General features: G+C 32.5%; 1 protein-coding gene across 1 annotated transcript in view; it reads right to left on the minus strand.

The window, feature by feature from the left end:
- Positions 1-800: 800 nt before the first annotated feature.
- LOC143079069 (histone H4 transcription factor-like) overlaps positions 801-22,094 on the minus strand; it is a 59,113-nt gene continuing 37,819 nt past the window's right edge. Inside the window, exons 6-10 of the mRNA XM_076254226.1 lie at positions 21,029-21,106; positions 18,064-18,184; positions 7,681-7,816; positions 3,224-3,348; positions 801-1,668 (exon numbers count right to left, since the gene is read on the minus strand). Of these exons, the coding sequence (XP_076110341.1) occupies positions 975-1,668; positions 3,224-3,348; positions 7,681-7,816; positions 18,064-18,184; positions 21,029-21,106 (1,154 nt within the window). The 3' untranslated portion in view covers positions 801-974. The remainder of the gene's footprint in view (positions 1,669-3,223; positions 3,349-7,680; positions 7,817-18,063; positions 18,185-21,028; positions 21,107-22,094) is intronic.

Consider the following 22,094-nt stretch of genomic DNA (forward strand, 5'->3'; position numbering starts at 1 on the left):
GTGGAAATGAAAAAGAAAAAAAGAAAAACAGCAATAAATGTTTTCATCTCAAAGTCACAGTGACATCAAAATGGAACAAAATCTCAACTTGCTACAATCTCTAGACAAGTACAAAAGTGCACACCTTAAAATGTCTTGCCTGCTTGACTGATTATTAATTTTATGTTGATAGTCCTAAATATCAAGCTTGAATACATGTATCACATTAAATTAACATGATCCATGAAAATAAATCTAAGGTACATAATAAACCAATCTTGAAATGCATGTACACCTTACAATCATTTTATACACATAGTTGACATATGGTTGACCTATTGCTTATAGTTTCTAAGAAACAAACTTGACCAGGAAAATTTAACATTGACTAATGAACCATGAAAATGAGGTCAAGGTCAGGTGAACCACACCAGACAGACTTGCACACTTTATAATCAATCTGTGTATTAAATATAGTTGACCTATTGCTTATAGTATCTAAGAAACAAACTTAACCATGGAAATTAGATCAAGGTCAGATGATACCTGCAAGATAGACATACACACCTAATAAATCATAACATGCACCTAAAATATAGCTGACTTATTGCTTATAGTTTAAGAAAAAACGACCAAAACACAAAAACTTCTCTGAGCAATGAACCATGAAAATGAATTCAGGTTATTCTTCTACAAAAAATGATTTCAGCTTGTTCATTTCAAAAGTAAATTGTAAATTATGAAGAATTATAAATTTCTTAGAAATACATGTATATATAGCATATAGAGTTTGAAATATATCTACATCATGCAAATTCAAATTGTAAAATGGCTTTATAATTAGATAACGAAAAGTAATTCAAACAATGAAGCCACTTAAGTTTGTTCAAATACACATGAACTGGCCATATAATATTTCATTGTCTTCTATTTTTAGAAATTAAAGCACATAAACGATTTACAGAGCACCAATAAATAAATAAAAGTATTGGACATCATAATTCCTCACTCTGTTCACCTCCTCCTGGTAAAGTTATAGCAACATCACTTAACATTTCTAAATTGTAGGTCATATGTTTCTCTTTCTTTTTTTTAGTCGTTGATAAGTCAACAACTTGAAATCCACCCTCTGGGGCTTCTACTATTGTCACATTTATCTCCCTTGGATGTCCACTTCCATCTATATCTGTTAAAGTTGCTATGTGTGAATTTTCCGATGATTGAGTCACCATGGAAACAATATTTCCTATGTCACAGACATTTGCTGATGGGACCATACCTATACTTCCAACATCACAACTTTGTTCTGATGGTTGAGTTACAATAGTAATAGTACTTGCAATATCACTTGTTTTATCTGATGGTTGAGTAACCATGTTGACAATATTTCCTAAATCACAAATCTGATGTCCTTGTAAATCTGTGGTTTTGATAACATACCCCGTAGATTCATCTCCCGTTGCTATAGTAACAACATCAGACGGGGGATTTGTGTCATCCATTTCCATGTCTGTATCATCGTTACAAATCATTTCAGAACTTTGATCATGTACAACAACATATTTGTCCTGGTTTTCATTGACGTCTTTTGATTCACTGCCATCTGTAGAGTCCTGGTTTTGACTAAGCTGCATACTTTCATAACGTACTGTCTGTAATCTCATGTATCCATCTTCATGCATTTTATACCTGACAAAAAAAAAAAAAAAAAAATCAGGCTTATTTACTAAGTCAAATTTTAAAGAACTAATAAATTTAATCTAAACAAAGATGTTATAGAAAATTTATTTCATGCAGATTGAAAGCTTTATTTTAAGAATATATTTTGTCAATAAATATCACAAAAATATCTTTTCTTATATCTAAATGCTCTCTTTATACTAATCCAAAAAACTAAGGATAAAACTGCAAACATTTTTGATGTGTAGCTAATTTAGATAAAAGTACACCTTATAATCATTCTATACACCAAACTAAGTTGACCTATTAAACAAAGTATTTGAAAAAGTGACCTCATTACATATGTTTAAATTAAACAATGAGGTAAAGGTCTGATGGATAGAAATGGATATGCAATGTAACCTGTGTTATCTTACAAAAATGTCTGAATACTCAGGTTTATTCTGTAATGATGACATACATTGGCACCATGCAAATGTGTCAGTTAAAGCAGAATGTTGGAATTCTCAGGTGTCGGATTAGCCAGGTTACACTGTATCTAATAATCGTCAACTGACCAAATACAGTTGAAAGTCAATGATTTAACTTACACAAGTTATTAAAGAAAACAACTGGTATATAGAGAATAATACATGGCAAAATCCGTATCATATGTCATATCATCCCGAGACATCAATATCAGCCCAAGGGCCTTTAGGCCCGAGGGATGATATTGGTCGAGGGTGATACGGCATGTGATACGGATTTTGCCATGTATTATACACTTTATCATATATTTCAACAGAAGAGTATTATATTATATGAACTGTTTTCTGATCCATAGCACTGGGTTACCTTCAGTTCTATTTTTGTCTTGTTTCAATGGCCTTAAAAGAACTGCTCAATTACTTATCCGAAGCACCTGGGTTACCTTACAATTTGAGTGCTGTTGTTTTAAAAATATTTTGTTTATAATTATTGTATTAATGTGTGTGTTTTGTATTTTTCATAGTTGCATTTAGTGTGCCAAAAAATATGAAAACTTGACGTTCGTAACGTCACATACAATATGAAAATTCGACGTTCGCGACGTCACATACCAAACAATGACGTCATTCAAAAAATTTACCTATTTTGAGGAAAATTTTTCTTAAGCAAAAAAAAACCAAAACTGACTGTAAAAAAAAAAAAAAAAAAAAAAAAGTAGGGGTGTGATAAAGGGTAGGGGTGTGATAAAGGGTATGCGATAAAGGGTGTGCATCAAAATTGCGCGATATGGATTAAACAGCAGGCTATTTATCACATATGCAAAACTACTGTATTTACTACTAAACATATGATAAACTGAATTATCTCTTCCTGTCATGAATTATGTTGAAGTAACACATGTTTGTTATTGTACAAAGAAGCAATGACTGTGATATCAGATATCACAGACTTTGTATTTCCACAATAACAGTACGCCAATCATTTTCTGTAATAACTTGTTTAAGTTAAATCATAGATTCTAATATTTACGCTGGAGAATAGTGTTTTTGAAAATACTTTTCTATCAACACTTAGCACCTTTATCAAGAATAAATACCTAAATCTAGAATGACCTGATGGCCATTTAAATTTGTGCTTTTTCTTGAGATGTACTGTAAGTTTAGAACCTCTGGTAAATACTGATGAACAAACATGGCAGGCATAGTTCTGTATAGCTACCTCCTGTAACAGAAAGTAGAAACATTAATACTAAATTCACTAAGGTGAGGACAGTTCTAAAACATGAAGAAGATATTTTTTATATAAAATAACATATAATAGTTTTCAAGATAATATGCAATTACCGGTACACTTAAATTGGTAAGCAATATCTTAATAAAGTGCAATATAAGGAGTCAATTCCTATTTTTACAGATCTTTTATACTATAATAAATTCAGAAATTTGTGATGTTTTTATTTTTTGCGAGCAATGCGACAGGGTTATAATCACAATAATTTAAACGCACATTTTGAAGTGATTTATATCAATCAAAAAGGATTTTCCTCATTATCCCCATAATAAAATTGCATATTAGTCAAAATTGAAAAAATGCAATAATAAGTGCACGCAATAATTTCTGAATTTACTGTGGATGATAATTTTTGCTGTTTACAGTCTTTGTTTATTTACAATATTTTTACCATTATCAGTAAAACATCTTGAATTAGGAAAAACTCATCTTTCAAGCACAACTCCTTGAAGAAGTCTATTGACAGTTTCGGTTATTTAGTTTTTAGTGTGAAGATATTGTTTTGATAAAAAGTTGATCTGTTAACATTTCACAATAGTAAGCAGAAAAAACAACAAGAATTATATGTTTCTTTGGTACTCTACATTTGAATGAATATGATTTATAAAAGCACTCTAGGTTCTTTCATTTAACATTTCATCATTCCTGTGGACTTGGAAAAGGGAAGTGAAGTTTTTTCTATGAAATATCCTACACAACCAGGGTTGGCAAAGTATTACCCGCCCGGGTTTTACTGGGCGGGAAAACCCGGGTTTTCCCGGGCTGGGCAATACTCCCTGAAACGGGGAATACTGGGCAATTCTGGGCAATATGATTTTTTAAGCTTATTTCAACACAAAATAGTAAACACTTGTTGTAGTTTCATAGTATTATAGGTAAATATATACATTTTATAGAGATAACCATTGAGAGTCATTTCTAGAAGATTAAGAATTTAATTTCATTCTCTTCTCCACATAAATTCTATGTAGGCAAAATACAATATTTGCACAATTTAGGATTCCTCGTTAATTTCCAAGCACTGTTTAAATAATCTTAACACTTTTTTGCAGTGTTTAAGTGAATTGTAAATTAAATTGCTATATATGCAATCATGATTGCTAAATAAACACCCTACAGGGTCTTGTCATTAACTCTTATAGTAAAGAAAAGACTGATTATTGTTATATAAACATATCAGTGTTCTAATCTGAATAATTACTTATTAATTAGTTTTGTACATTTGTACATATATAAATTATTTCAAAGTAATTTTTCTTACATGTACATGTAATCCTTAAATTCTTTATACTAGTTATATATTTGAAAAAATATTTTTTTATCAGAGTTGTTAGAATAATTCTTTCTCAGATGTATACACTTGTACTTTTGTACATGTATGTATCATAAGACTCTCAAACAAGTAAACTTATTTATAAATAAAAATAGGTTTACATATATCTTTGTATTACATTTGTGTATGATTACTGAATCCTCTTTGAAATTCAGGCCAGAATCTTATATTACCCAGTATTGCCCAGTATTATCCAGTAAAACCCAGTAAAACCCGGGTTTTCCCAGTATTTCCCACTGGGCTGGGCAATACTCATAAAACCCGGGTTTTTGCCAACCCTGTACACAACCACATATGTCTGATACTTAACGGATAAGCGCATTTCCCCAATCAAAAATATACATATTTTCTATATTATCTTTGCCAAAAATAAGCACTATGCTACTGACTATGTAGTGTTTTTGAGTTTAACTTACTCATCAATAATATAAAGACTGGCTGTACAGTGACTTATAGTTGTTAATTTCTGTGTCATTATGGTCTCTTGTGAAGAGTTGTCTCATTGACAATCATACCACATCTTCTTTTTTATATAAAGATACCAATTTCGCATGCTATTAGTATTAAAGATACATATAAAAATAACAAGATGTGGTATACTTGCATGCCTGTTTTATGAACTTTCCTTATGTTTTCAAAGGTCTTGTGAGTATCTGTCTGTTTTATGAACTTCTCTTATGTTTTCAAAGGTCTTGTGAGTATCTGCCTGTTTATTAATGTTTTCCAGGGTCTTGTGAGTATCTGTCTGTTTTATGAATTTTCCTTATGTTTTCGAGGGTCTTGTGGGTATCTGCTGCTTAAAGAACATATCTTATGTTTTCAAGGGTCTTGTGAGTATCTGCCTGTTTTAAGAACATATCTTGTGTTTTCGAGGGTCTTGTGAGTATCTGCCTGTTTTATGAACTTTCCTTATGTTTTCAAGGGTGTTGTGAGTATCTGCCTGTTTTATGAACTTTCCTTATGTTTTCAAGGGTCTTGTGAGTATCTGCCTGTTTTATGAACTTTCTTTATGTTTTCAAGGGTGTTGTGAGTATCTACCTGTTTTATGAACTTTCCTTATGTTTTCTAGGGTCTTGTGAGTATCTGCCTGTTTTATGAACTTTCCTTATGTTTTCAAGGGTGTTGTGAGTATCTGCCTGTTTTATGAACTTTTCTTATGTTTTCTAGGGTCTTGTGAGTATCTGTCTGTTTTATGAATTTTCCTTATGTTTTTGAGGGTCTTGTGGGTATCTGCCTGCTTAAAGAACATATTTTATGTTTTCGAGGGTCTTGTGAGTATCTGCCTGTTTTATGAACTTTCCTTATGTTTTCAAGGGTGTTGTGAGTATCTGCCTGTTTTATGAACTTTCCTTATGTTTTGAAAGGTCTTGTGAGTATCTGCCTGTTTTATGAACTTTCCTTATGTTTTCAAGGGTGTTGTGAGTATCTGCCTGTTTTATGAACTTTCCTTATGTTTTCCAGGGTCTTGTGAGTATCTGCCTGTTTTATGAACTTTCCTCATGTTTTCAAGGGTCTTGTGAGTATCTGCCTATTTTATGAACTTTCCTTATGTTTTCAAGGGTCTTGTGAGTATCTGCCTGTTTTATGAACTTTCCTTATGTTTTCAAGGGTCTTGTGAGTATCTGCCTGTTTTATGAACTTTCCTTATGTTTTCTAGGGTCTTGTGAGTATCTGCCTGTTTTATGAACTTTCCTTATGTTTTCAAGGGTGTTGTGAGTATCTGCCTGTTTTATGAACTTTTCTTATGTTTTCTAGGGTCTTGTGAGTATCTGTCTGTTTTATGAATTTTCCTTATGTTTTTAAGGTCTTGTGGGTATCTGCCTGCTTAAAGAACATATTTTATGTTTTCGAGGGTCTTGTGAGTATCTGCCTGTTTTATGAACTTTCCTTATGTTTTCAAGGGTGTTGTGAGTATCTGCCTGTTTTATGAACTTTCCTTATGTTTTGAAAGGTCTTGTGAGTATCTGCCTGTTTTATGAACTTTCCTTATGTTTTCAAGGGTGTTGTGAGTATCTGCCTGTTTTATGAACTTTCCTTATGTTTTCCAGGGTCTTGTGAGTATCTGCCTGTTTTATGAACTTTCCTTATGTTTTCAAGGGTCTTGTGAGTATCTGCCTATTTTATGAACTTTCCTTATGTTTTCAAGGGTCTTGTGAGTATCTGCCTGTTTTATGAACTTTCTTTATGTTTTCAAGGGTGTTGTGAGTATCTACCTGTTTTATGAACTTTCCTTATGTTTTCTAGGGTCTTGTGAGTATCTGCCTGTTTTATGAACTTTCCTTATGTTTTCAAGGGTTTTGTGAGTATCTGCCTGTTTTATGAACTTTTCTTATGTTTTCTAGGGTCTTGTGAGTATCTGTCTGTTTTATGAATTTTCCTTATGTTTTTGAGGGTCTTGTGGGTATCTGCCTGCTTAAAGAACATATTTTATGTTTTCGAGGGTCTTGTGAGTATCTGCCTGTTTTATGAACTTTCCTTATGTTTTCAAGGGTGTTGTGAGTATCTGCCTGTTTTATGAACTTTCCTTATGTTTTGAAAGGTCTTGTGAGTATCTGCCTGTTTTATGAACTTTCCTTATGTTTTCAAGGGCGTTGTGAGTATCTGCCTGTTTTATGAACTTTCCTTATGTTTTCCAGGGTCTTGTGAGTATCTGCCTGTTTTATGAACTTTCCTTATGTTTTCAAGGGTCTTGTGAGTATCTGCCTGTTTTATGAACTTTCCTTATGTTTTCAAGGGTGTTGTGAGTATCTGCCTGTTTTATGAACTTTCCTTATGTTTTCAAGGGTCTTGTGAGTATCTGCCTATTTTATGAACTTTCCTTCTGTTTTATGAACATATCTATTGTTTTCCAAGGTCTTGTGAGTTTCTGTCCTTTTTACCATATTTATGTTTCAGGGTGTTTTTAGTATCTGACTGACCTATGAACCTACCTGATGTTTTCTTTTGAAGTGATTGGTCAGACTAGCAAAGGACCTTGTTACATATTTACAAGTTGCAAAATGACAAGTGAATGGAGCTTCAGTGTGGGTTTCTGCATGCTTTCTTAGATCAGAGAATGTTTTGGCACTGAAAAATTAAAAAAAATATATTTTGTGAAAGTCAGTAATGAACTCCATTGAATTGAATTAGAACAAGAGGCTCTCAAGAGCCTGAATCGTTCACCTGAATTTTTTTGGTTTAATCTCTCATCAATGATTATTTTGGCTTTTCAATTTATTTAAATGTTCTTTGAATCGTCCTATTTTCTTCAAAAGCAAAAAAAAAATCATTTTCTCCTATGTTCTATTTTAGCCATAGGAGCTATGTTTCTTGACATACAAGGAAATGAAATATAAAATTTATATAAGATACTCTGAAACTCTAAAACTCATTTAGCCTAAGTTTGGCTGAAATTGATACAGCAGTTTCAAAGGAGAAGATTTTTTAAAGTAAGTCAACATGATGAACAAATTGTGAAAAAAAGTCTTTAAAGGGCAATAACTCCTTAAGAGGTCAATTGACAATTTTGGTCAAATTGACTTATTTGTAGATCTTACTTTGCTTAACATTTTTGCTATTAACAGTTTATCTGTATCTATAATCAGATTCAAGATAATGACCAAAAACTGCAAAATTTCCTTAAAATTACCAATTAAGTGGCAGCAACCCAACAATGGTTTGTTTGATTCATCTGAAAATTTCAGGGCTGATAGATCTTGACCTAATGAACATTTTTACCCCATGTCAGATTTGCTCTAAATGCTTTCGTTTTTGAGATATAAGCCAAAAACTGCATTTGACCCCTATGTTCTATTTTCAGTAACGGCGGCCATGTTTTTTGACGGATCAAAAATCAAAGCACACACTTTGTGCAGGATAATCTAAGGAACAATCATGCTAAGTTTCATTCAAATCCACTCAACAGTTTCAGAGGAGAAGATTTTTTTTAAAGTTAGCAAATATGATGAACAAATTGTGAAAAATTGTCATTAAAGGACAATAACCCCTTAAGGGGTCAATTGACAATTTTGGTCATATAAAACTTATTTGTAGATCTTACTCTGCTGATCATTTTTGCTGTTTACAGTTTATCTGTATCTATAATAATATTCAAGATAATGACCAAAAACTACAAAATTTCCTTAAAATTACCAATTAAGTGGCAGCAACCCAACAATGGTTTGTTTGATTTATCTGAAAATTTCAGGGCTGATAGATCTTGACCTAATGAACATTTTTACCCCATGTCAGATTTGCTCTAAATGCTTTCGTTTTTGAGATATAAGCCAAAAACTGCATTTGACCCCTATGTTCTATTTTCAGTAACGGCGGCCATGTTTTTTGACGGATCAAAAATCGAAGCACACACTTTGTGCAGGATAATCTAAGGAACAATCATGCTAAGTTTCATCCAAATCCACTCAACAGTTTCAGAGGAGAAGATTTTTTTAAAGTTAGCAAATATGATGAACAAATTGTGAAAAATTGTCATTAAAGGACAATAACCCCTTAAGGGGTCAATTGACAATTTTGGTCATATTAACTTATTTGTAGATCTTACTCTGTTGATCATTTTTGCTGTTTACAGTTTATCTTTATCTATAATAATATTCAAGATAATGACCAAAAACTGCAAAATTTCCTTAAAATTACCAATTAAGTGGCAGCAACCCAACAATGGTTTGTTTGATTCATCTGAAAATTTCAGGGCTGATAGATTTTGACCTAATGAACATTTTTACCCCATGTCAGATTTGCTCTAAATGCTTTCGTTTTTGAGATATAAGCCAAAAACTGCATTTGACCCCTATGTTCTATTTTAAGTAACGGCGGCCATGTTTTTTGACGGATCAAAAATCGAAGCACACACTTTGTGCAGGATAGTCTAAGGAACAATCATGCTAAGTTTCATTCAAATCCATTCAGTAGTTTCAGAGGAGAAGATGTTTGAAAAATTGTTAACGACGACGACGACGACGGACGCCAAGTGATGAGAAAAGCTCACTTGGCCTTTTAGGCCAGGTGAGCTAATAAAAGGCAAAGCCTATATACACATCATCTTGTAACAAAAATGACCGTGCAAGACCCCTTATGGGCGGTCACAGTCGTTAAAAACAACCTTCATCATTAAGATGGAAAATAAAGTCAGGGCATCAAATATACAAATAATTTACAAAGCATTAGCCATTCTTTCAGTGCTAATAAATTCAGAAAAATAAATAGGTAAAGCCAATTCAGTATTTTTTGTAACCAGTGATTAAATGTATTGGGTAAGTTAAACAATGGACAAAATTTGTGAGTTTAAGTATAATGATTTCAGGAATAGCTCTGCACACATAATGCTATCAAGTAAAATGACAGTTTTTTTATTTGACAAAACCTGTTCGGTCACAATTTTTGCCAATATAAAATCATTGCAAAATGTTTAAATTTGCAGTATTCAAATATGTAATTCAAACCTAACTGTACCTAATAATAATTTACTCATGTGTAAGGGCAACAATGTACGTTGAAAATTTTTGTAGAAATTTTGTCTAAAGATCTAGATTTGTCAAAGTATTAAGTTCAAATTGGTCCAATAAATGCATACTAGGAATTGAAAATGTCTAACAATAAACAACTATAAATAAAAAGAGTGGTGAGAAAAGGTAATGTGACCCTTGAAGTAAGGCCTGACAACTAACTAATGTCCTGTGAACAAATCACCAGTAATTGATGGATCAGTCATACACATAACCGATTTTTTTTTCGTCACAAGTTGGGAGTCAACAATGACATATACTTTTTAATTGTTTGTAGGAAAGTGGGTGAACAAAACCACTTGAAAATAAAAAGATTTAATCACTTTATAAATTACATCTGGTGTTGAAAATAAGACTATTTATAATAAAACTTGACAAATATAGATCAATATAAATAAATTTTAAAGTTATGTCACATGTTAAGGTTAAAACTGCATTTTTTTTTTACTTGTTTTAATTCAATCATCATTAAAATAAAATTTGAAGCACCAATTGACTCACTCTAAAATGTGTTGCCTACTCACAAAATAAGAACATCAACACCAAATGTACTGCATGTAATCAAATATTTATAAATACATTTGAAATTATCTTTAAGTTATAAAGTCGGAGCCCTTTTAATTACAAGCATGTCCTAGTTATAATTAATTCATATACCAAATAATGTTTTCGAACCAAGCATGTTTATTGTTTCTACATAAATACATTTGAAATTGTTTTCAAGTTATAAAGTCAGACCTATTTTAAAAGCATGTCCTCTTTACAAGTAACTCAAATACTAAATATTATTAAAGAACCTAACATGTATTTTCTTTCTGCAATGATTTTGCCAATAACTTGCATACTAGACACTTGGTCGTGACAATTAAATAAAGTAATACACAAACACGGTCAATTTGGAATATATTATCTATTATGATATCTGACTTCCTCCAGACAGACACTTTTATTTTTCTCCACTCCTTATACCTTAATTGGAGCATAGAGTATCTTGACAAGTTCCTCAAAAAATAAAGTTCCAAATCAATCACCTATTTTCAAAGTAAACATTTCTTATACTTAAAAGAAAGATTAAAATTCTGATATAAAGTACAAACAAGAGGCTCTCAAGAGCCTGAATCGCTCACCTGAATTTTTTTGGTTTAATCTCTCATCAATGATTATTTTGGCTTTTCAATTTATTTAAATGTTCTTTGAATCGTCCTATTTTCTTCAAAAGCAAAAAAATCAAAGCGCTGTAAGCGCTGAAGGCAGTTAACCAAAAACCAAGGCAACCATAATTATGAAAACTGTGGCAATGTTGCCTCAACATTAAACATTCATATATAGTACATTCATGTTTATCTAATGATTTATTTATTAAGGCAAATAATTTACATGTTATCAAGGTTTCAAAAGCAATGCATATATCAATGTATATTTTTTAATGGTGAGTCTGCAGTGGTACAAGTTCCCAATGATTGCAGTTGTTCTACTTGGTAGTTAACCTTGGTTTTATTTGACTGCTAGAAGTTCAATTTGACTTAGTATGAACATGTAATAGTATGAATGGACTGGTTTCCCTGGAAAGAAAACTGAGTTTGTATTCTATAGTACAAAAGTTATGAGACACGAATCAGACAAATGTTCACTACAACAGGGATCAAAGGTGAGGTCTGACTGACCTGCCCATAGTAAATGTAAATGATTTGTTATTTTGTCCCATACATATGAATATATATAATTTAGGGGTGGGGATCTCAACGGTTTTCAAGTTCTCAAAGTAGGCAGAGGATTTAGGGGGGCAGGGGGCCCGCCCCACCCCCCTTTTTTGGGAAAAAATTGGTTTCTTATATAGGGAACCACTGGAACGGGCCCCACTTAGGTCGGTCAGTGGGCCCCACTTATGAAAATTTCTGGATCCGCCACTGGGGGTAGGGTGACCCTAGAGACTTCCCCTACATTTCATTTTATTTGTTATATTGTCCCATACATGAATATATACACTGTATGGTTTAGGGGTTGGGATCTCATTGGTTTCCAAGTTCTCAAACAGGAGGGGTAGGGTGACCCCAGGGACTCCCCCTATATTTCATTTAATTAGTTATATTGGCCCATACATGAATATATATTGTTTTGGTGTGGGGATCTCAACCGTTTCCAAGTTCTCAAACAGGAGGGTTGGGTTGACCACAGGGACTTCCCCTATAGTTCATTTGATTTGTTATATTGTCCCATACATGAGTATATATGGTTTAGGGGTAAGGATCTTGACCATTTGCAAGTTCTCAAACAGGAGGGTGAACAGTGACCTCAGGGACTCCCCCTATCTTTCATTTGAATTGTTATATTGTCCCGTACATGAATATATATGGTTAAGGGGTGGCGATTTCAACGAGGTTTCAAATTCTCAAACAGGAGGGGTGGGTGACCCAAGGAACTCCCCCTATATTTCATCTGATTTGTTATATTGTCCCATACATGAATATATATGGTTTAGGAGTGGGGATCTCGACCATTTTTAAAATTCTAAAAACAGGAGGGATGGGGTGACCCCCAGCGACATCTTCCTATATTTCATTTGATTTTTCATATTGTCACAAACATGAATATATATGGTTAAGGGGTGTGGATCTCGACCGTTTCCAAGTTCTCAAACAGGAGGGGGTGGGGTAACTCCAGAGACTCCCCCTATATTTCATTTTTTATTTATTATATTGTCCTATACTTGAATATATGCAGGGGTTGATTCAGACGGGGGGAGGGTTGCGGGCTTGCCCACCCCTTAAATTTGCAAAGCATGGGTTGTTCTTAGCTTAATAAAGAATATTCCGATAATTTTACCTCAAATTTTTCTAGCCTCGCTCTGCTCGGCAAAAATTTAAGTTTGCACCCCTCCTAACCTAAAATCCTGGATCTGCCCCTCATATGGTTTAGGGATGGGGAGCTCGACCGTTTCCAAGTTATCAAACAGGAGGGGGTAGAGTGACTCAAAGAATACCACCTATATATCATATGATTTACTTACATTAAGGTATATATAATATAGTTGCATTATATGTGAAAATAAAGAAAGAAACTTTCAGCTACTTTAATTGACCCTTCAAAATTGAGAAAAACAAATAACCCTTCAAAATTGCAGTAATATGTTTACACTTTAAAAGCATCTCACACGCATTATCATCATTTATCATTTATAAAGAAAATTTAGATTGTGACCATGAACATGTATATTGTTAGATATACTGTTCCCAGCTGTCACTTTGTATTGGATTTTTAAATTAAAAATTTGTCAAAAAGTAATTTTGAGTTTCTGAATAAAATATTTTTCTGATTTTTTTTTCTTTTATATATATCTTTTGGTTTACAATTCTAGTGTTTATATTCATTAATTTACCATGCATAGATGTGTTGTTTCACCTGCTTGGATTTATTTTGTAAATGATCGCCAAACCCGGAATTACCCTTATCCGCTTCCGGAATCGGATCCGATATTATAAAATTTGGTCTTCACGGCCGCCATTGTTATGTGTTTACAATGTTGTTTGTGTCAATCAGATACGATTTTACTCGAATTTATACAATATTTGTCGGCGATTTTCTGCATAAAGCTAGCAGTTGAACAAAATGAACATCGCTGTCACGACTAATAATGATAAAAATAAGTTTTTAGCTCGTTTAATTGGAGACTTTGGTGAACATGGTGAAAAGGTTTGCAAAGTAATTTCTTGTTTTCTTTCAAGTGGAAGGTGACTACGTCGGGCGTAGCTAGAAACCAACTATCCTATTCGAAATTCCGCTTGCAAAAGTTGAAGGTCGCGGACCTCGGACCACCGCTAATTTGCACACTTGCCTCCAAAATGAAAAGCTACGAAAATTTCTTTTTCTAATTTGAAATTGCCGCCAACGAACAGTTGAACTTATTATATAATAGACTACTGACGTAGTTGTACTACGTATTGATGACAAACAATATTCCTACGACTTTTGTCATTTGGGAAATCTAAACTACTTGTCTTAAGAGATTTTCGGCGATTAAATATTTCATACAATTGTTCTTTGACATCTTAGCTAAAAGCACAAGTCATAATGAACTACACAAGGATTCTTAATAAGCACTACTTCCTATGTGTAACTTTAAAACTTTTGGATAAATCGACGATCATTTAAGGTTTTTCTGGTCATATTTTTTGTAATCCAGAATAAAAAGTATTAAAAAAGTGTTCAATTAGTTATATATAACATAGTAGCGAGCTAGATAATAACAATGGCAAGTATTTCAGCATTTATTGGGTAGAACACAAATCTAGGGTGCTCGCATAATGCAGCTTAACTGCATAAAAATCATTTTCTCCTATGTTCTATTTTAGCCATAGGAGCTATGTTTCTTGACATGCAAGGAAATGAAATATAAAATTTATACTAGATACTCTGAAACTCTGAAACTCATTTAGCCTAAGTTTGGCTGAAATTGATACAGCAGTTTCATAAGAGAAGATTTTTTAAAGTACAATGTAAGTCAACATGATGAACAAATTGTGAAAAAAGTCTTTAAAGGGCAATAACTCCTAAAGAGGTCAATTGACAATTTTGGTCAAATTGACTTATTTGTAGATCTTACTTTGCTGATCATATTTGCTGTTTACAGTTTATCTTTATCTATAATAATATTCAAGATAATGAACAAAAACTGCAAAATTTCCTTAAAATTACCAATTAAGTGGCAGCAACCCAACAATTGGATGTTTGATTCATCTGAAAATTTCAGGGCTGATAGATATTGACCTAATGAACATTTTTACTCCATGTCAGATTTGCTCTTAATGCTTTCGTTTTTGAGATATAAGCCAAAAACTGCATTTGACCCCTATGTTCTATTTTAAGTAACGGCGGCCATGTTTTTTGACGGATCAAAAATCAAAGCACACACTTTGTGCAGGATAATCTAAGGAACAACCATGCTAAGTTTTAACCAAATCCATTCAGTAGTTTCAGAGGAGAAGATTTTTTAAAGTTAGCAAATATGATGAACAAATTGTGAAAAATTGTCATTAAAGGACAATAACCCCTTAAGGGGTCAATTGACAATTTTGGTCATATTAACTTATTTGTAGATCTTACTTTGCTGATCTTTTTTGCTGTTTACAGTTTATCTTTATCTATAATAATATTCAAGATAATGACCAAAAACTGCAAAATTTCCTTAAAATTACCAATTAAGTGGCAGCAACCCAACAATGGTTTGTTTGATTCATCTGAAAATTTCAGGGCTGATAGATCTTGAACTAATGAACATTTTTACTCCTGTCAGATTTGCTCTAAATGCTTTCGTTTTTGAGATATAAGCCAAAAACTGCATTTGACCCCTATGTTCTATTTTAAGTAACGGCGGCCATGTTTTTGACGGATCAAAAATCAAAGCACACACTTTGTGCAGGATAATCTAAGGAACAATCATGCTAAGTTTTAACCAAATCCATTCAGTAGTTTCAGAGGAGAAGATTTTTTAAAGTTAGCAAATATGATGAACAAATTGTGAAAAATTGTCATTAAAGGACAATAACCCCTTAAGGGGTCAATTGACAATTTTGGTCATATTAACTTATTTGTAGATCTTACTTTGCTGATCTTTTTTGCTGTTTACAGTTTATCTTTATCTATAATAATATTCAAGATAATGACCAAAAACTGCAAAATTTCCTTAAAATTACCAATTAAGTGGCAGCAACCCAACAATGGTTTGTTTGATTCATCTGAAAATTTCAGGGCTGATAGATCTTGACCTAATGAACATTTTTACCCCATGTCAGATTTGCTCTAAATGCTTTCGTTTTTGAGATATAAGCCAAAAACTGCATTTGACCCCTATGTTCTATTTTAAGTAACGGCGGCCATGTTTTTTGACGGATCAAAAATCGAAGCGCACATTTTGTGCAGGATATACTAAGGAACAATCATGTTAAGTTTCATTCAAATCCATTCAGTAGTTTCAGAGGAGAAGATGTTTGAAAAATTGTTAACGACGACAGACGACGACGACGACGACGACGACGACGACGGACGCCAAGTGATGAGAAAAGCTCACATGGCCTTTTAGGCCAGGTGAGCTAATAATAAATAGTTATTATAATATGATGGGTTTTTTTAATTTCTTATTCCACTATGGTCTGTATTTGATTGACAACACAATTGAAATTGCAATGTCAGTTGTATTTTAACAACAACTTATGTCAAAATAGACATTAAAATAAAATCTTCCTTAAAGTAAGTAATTTAAAAGTATATATTTTTATGGTGAAACAGTTGCTTTTCCATAACATTCTGGTTTCATTACATCAAAATGTTGTCTTTTAAAGTGTACTATAGAGAATTGTCTCCTTTGCACTTATACCATATCATCTAAATAAGATATATATATAGGTCCCCTTCAAAGTACAAATATTCTTAATTTTTCTATTAAATCTTTCCTGCCATACTCATTTTAACATGGGAAGGCCATTTTATTTGTCAACATTTTACCCTTTGCTATGAGACATTGATATATGAGCATAAGAGCACGACATGAAACAATTACTTCTTAAATAATATAGGTCAAATTTAGATGTGAAAATGAAGCTGTTAATATGTGTTAGAGATTTTAATACTATGATTATCACCTTTAATATTCTGATGACCAACTTGTTTCTATGTCAAGCTTAATCAGATGTTCTGATTATAAGATCAAATTAATTAATCAAAGTTCTGGTATCTGATCATATCTTTGACTGATCTATGAAACGAGACCAAATCAGGTGAATTAAATTGAGAATGAAAATGGGGAATCCGAATGTGTCAAATAGACAACAACCTGACAAAAGAGCAGAAGTGCTGAAGGCCACCAACGGATCACCTGAAAAATGAAGTTGAAGACAATAGACGTATGACACAAACCATGTAAGGCATCTGAATACAAAGTATGAAGGTCTTTTACCTTCTAAAATATAAAGCTTTATACAAATAGTTTATATGTCATCACTGCCAGACAGTAATCCCTGTTCTGCATTTGCAACTTTGAAATCAGTAAAAAATGGATGGTTCATACTATAAAGTGGAAATTCTGCACGATCTTCATATCAAACTTGATAATTTATCAAAAGGTGTAAGCTTTAATCATTGTTGAAGACTGTATCATGACCTTTATATCCTCAACCATTGGACTCTGATTGATAATTGACAATTTGCCTCATTTAATCTTAATGAAAAACATGGTAAGAACAAATCATTGCTGAAAAAATATACCTTATCAAAAAACGCCCTGAGGATAAAATAACAAGGCATACACTCCTTAACAGGAATCTTAATGTATTATAATATTGTTGAGGTGTCAGGCATATTTACTTTGTAACTTATTTCTTACAAAAAACATTTGGAATTTGATGCGACTGTCATACAAGTAAGAGGTTTAGCTAGATATAAAACCAGGTTCAATACATCATTTTCTACATAAGAAAATGCCTGTACCAAGTCAGGAATATGACAGTTGTTATCCATTCATTTGTTTGATGTGTTTTGAGCTTTTGATTTTGCCATTTGATTAGGGACTTTTTGTTTTGAATTTTCCTCTGAGTTCAGTAATTTTGTGATTTAATTTTTACTACAACTAGAGCATTAATGATTTCACTCACATTGTATGACAGAGTTCTACATATAATGAACCGCCATTATCATTTACATTTACCTAGGTGAAAGAAGACATAACATATAAATTCATCTGCAATGTGTCTTATGTTTTACAACTTTTACAAGTAGCAAGACAGACAAAAACTATCTAAACATATTTTAACAAAATCTTACCGATAGTCACAATGATCACACTTGAATGGTTTTTCATTGGTGTGACGATATCGAAGGTGGGATTTCAAACTTGATGGTGTTGGACAGGTCATTTCACAACAAGGACACTTGTATTGATTGACTACAATGATAAAATAGTATAGTATTAAATCCTGTACATTCATTCCCTTGTACAAATAGTTTTTTCTTTGAAACCTATTTGATAAAGAGTTCTTTCACTTAACATGCTTAAGGGTTATGTTAACAAATTCCCTCATTAAAAAGCAAAATTCAGCCTTGTTATACTGACTTCTAGACTTAAGGATGTTTGCTTGTCATGTTTTGAAATTTTTGTCAGATTTTCGAAATCCTCTAGTTTTATCTATTTGAATGTCTTAAAAATTTTTGCCCATGAACCCCCATTTCTCTTTTTATAAATCCATTACATGTATAATTATAAGCCATTTGTTAAAGTCTTATAAAATCTTATTTATTTTTTGATAGCTTTTGAGACCTTTAACTGTTCAATGATAAAGCTATGAAAAATCAAGAGAGAACATTTTCCCTCCAAAATTCCAATGGCTAATATCTCGAAAACAAGCACATTGACCCCTATATTTTTTTTGCCGTTTTGAATCCTCAATTAATCCCCTATCAATATATACTAGTTTTATGGAAAGTTATTTATTTTGAAACTGAGCAGCAATCTTCCTTTTAATAGAAAAAACTGTTTTAACCCTTTCACCGATTGCTGCCCAGACAGAAGCTACTCTGAGACGATGGCTTCCCTGGCTACTATTACTCAAGTGGGAGATTTTCATAATAAATGTCAATAAAAACTTGTTTGTAGTTATTTGTGTATTTATTTCATTCACTAACATCATGTTCACAGTTTTGTTCGTGTTTTGATAATTTTTTCTTCATAAAATATTCAAATTTTCAAATTTTCGGCATTATCTAGGTGAAATTCTCAAAATTCTGCTCTTTGACCCCAAATCATAATTTTTTAACCCAAAACGGCAAAATTTTGAAAAATTTTATGAGGCTGTACAAATTCCTCACACTGAAAGATGTCCATTCCAAGAGTTATGTACATAAAACGACATTTTATGTCAAAAAAGTATACTAGTTTGGCTTCAATTCTTCCATATTCTTTCAAAAAAAATGTTCCCTCATTTCAAATTCTCGTAAATTCCGTAAATTTCCTCTGATTTTGACACGGTTTTCAACAAACGGAAGCGCCATGTTTACACTTTCATCCGGGTATTCATCAAAGAAAGATAACTCATGTTTGCACTATTTTGAGCGGGAAATATAAAAGAGGTATTCCGATCCCGGTAAAACGGGACTCATCATCAGCTGTCTGAAGCGTGAATCCCGGTAAACCGGGACTCATCGGCGAAAGGGTTAACGACTGACACACTATAGTATAGAACTTTTTAATTTTCACATACTTCAAGGAACTAATTTTACAGGATCTTTTCTGTATGTATGTGCCTGTTCAAAGTCAGGAGTCATCAATTCAGTGGTTGTGGTTTGTTGATGTGTTACATTTTTGTTTTTTGTTCATTTTTTTTACATTAATTATGCCATTAATTTTCTCGTTTGTATTGATTGACATTTGTCATTTCAGGGTTTTTATAGCTGACTATGTCATACGGGCTTAACTCGTTGTTGAAGACTGTACAGCCAAATAAAGTTGTTAATTTCTGTGTCATTTGGTCTCTTGTGAAGAGTTGACTCATTGGCAATCCTACCACATCTTCTTTTTTATAATTACGATACTTTGACATAAGTTCATGGAAAAATAATCATCTGCTTATAATTACAAAACAAACTGCTTGGTTTTTGTTTTGATTGAAGACTTCTCCTAGGAATTTCAGTATAAAATCAACACTGATTGTTTTATTTGGAAAAAGTTACATTATTGCTTCAGGATTCAACGAATGGAAATAGTTTCCTTACAGAATTACTCTCGCATTTCAAACCACTACATTGTGATGTCATGCTTAATAAATAATTAGGATAACACATGTATGAATGGTATCTTAATGTACTGTATTTTAATTTATAAAGTATCTTTCCCTGTAAATTTATATGTAGTTTTCAGAGAATAAAGTATCTATCTACTGTAAACCGGGAAATTTTCGCGCCGTCTTTATTTCATGATTAACTAACACAATCCACATTCGTGCCGTTTTGAATTCGCGATTTCCCAGTGGCCCGTATCAATATATTCATAAATGATTTGGAAAGTGATCAGCTTTACATATATCTTAAATCAAGTGATCAAATCAATCAGACATCTTTAGTTTTCGGTTCATAAATGTTAAAAGTAGATTACAAGTTTGTCATGTTTGCTTGTAAAAACACATACAGAAAAGTAGACCTAATTTAGATTGAATCAAAATAAAATGATCTCAGGATTAATGATAATTAATCGATCTTTTGATCTGATTAATCTGTGTAGTAGATTCAACGAGGTGATACTTCTATTACTGATTGACATGTATCATTAACATAATTGCAATGAGTATTGTTTAAATAACAAAATCCGTTATGATTGCTTTCGTCTTTATGCTGTCTGTTTGCATTAAATTCATAACTTCTAACATTGCTTTTCATTAAGAGATACAGTTATGATTTCAGTTATATATGTGTCGTCTATGAAATCAGTGTTATACAGTAGTCCTATATATTCTATTCATATACGTAGATATATGAAGATGTGGTATGAGTGTCAAAGAGATAACTCTCCATCCAATTTTCAACTTGTAAAAGTAAATGTAATAAAAAGAGTTTCCTTGATATTTTCGCGTTTCTATTCTTACCGCGAAAATAGCGAAATTAAAACTACCGCGAAAATTTCCCTGTTTACAGTATCTATCTATGGATGTTGGACTGTTGTGTATTTCTACAATTTGATCACTCCTATTAGCCCTCTAAATTGTCTATGATCTTTAATCTGTAATAATTGTAGGATTACCGTGATGTCTGACATGATCTCTGAGTAATCTCTCTGATGAGAATCTTTTATTACAATGGGAACACTGGTAACACTGAGCTGAAAATATAATGTCACATGATTATTACAATGGTAACACTGCGCTGAAAATATAATGTCACATGATTATTACAATGGGAACACTGGGCTGAAAATATAATGTCACATGATTATTACAATGGTAACACTGCGTTGAAAATATAATGTCACATGATTATTACAATGGGAACACTCGGCTGAAAATATAATGTCACATGATTATTACAATGTCATATAACAATGGGAACACTGGGCTGAAAATATAATGTCACATGATTGTTACAATGTCATATAACAATGGGAACACTGGGCTGAAAATATAATGTCACATGATTATTACAATGTCATATAACAATGGGAACATTGGTAATGCTGAGATGAAAATATATTTTAACATGATTATTACAATAGGAACACTTGTAAAACTGGGCTGAAAGTATAATGTCACCTGATTATTTCAAAGGGAACACTGGTAAAACTGGGCTAAACAAGAATGTGTCCACAGTACTATCATTTTCTATGTTTAGTGGACTGTGAAATTGAAATAAATTCTCTAATTTGGCTTTAAAATTAGAATGATCTTATCAAAGGGAACATGTATACTAAGTTTCAAGTTGATTGAACTTCTACTTTATCAAAAACTACCTTGACCAAAAACTTTAACCTGAAATTTGCACTATCATTTTCTATGTTCAGTTAACCGTAAAATTGGGGTCAAAACGCTAATTTGGCATTAAAATTAGAAAGATCATATCATAGGGCACATGTGTACTAAGTTTCAAGTTGATTGGACTTCAACTTCATCAAAAACTACCTTGACCAAAAACTTTAACCTGAAGCGGGACAGACGAACAAACGGACAGATGGACAGACGAACGAACGCACAGACCAGAAAACATAATGCCCCTCTACTATCGTAGGTGGGGCATAAAAATATGATGTTACCTAATTTTAAAAGTATAAAATGATATAACATTGTGAACACTGGTACATGTAATACTGCCCTGAA

This window comes from Mytilus galloprovincialis, chromosome 6 (genome assembly GCF_965363235.1).
Source record: "Mytilus galloprovincialis chromosome 6, xbMytGall1.hap1.1, whole genome shotgun sequence".
Lineage (NCBI taxonomy): Eukaryota > Metazoa > Mollusca > Bivalvia > Mytilida > Mytilidae > Mytilus > Mytilus galloprovincialis.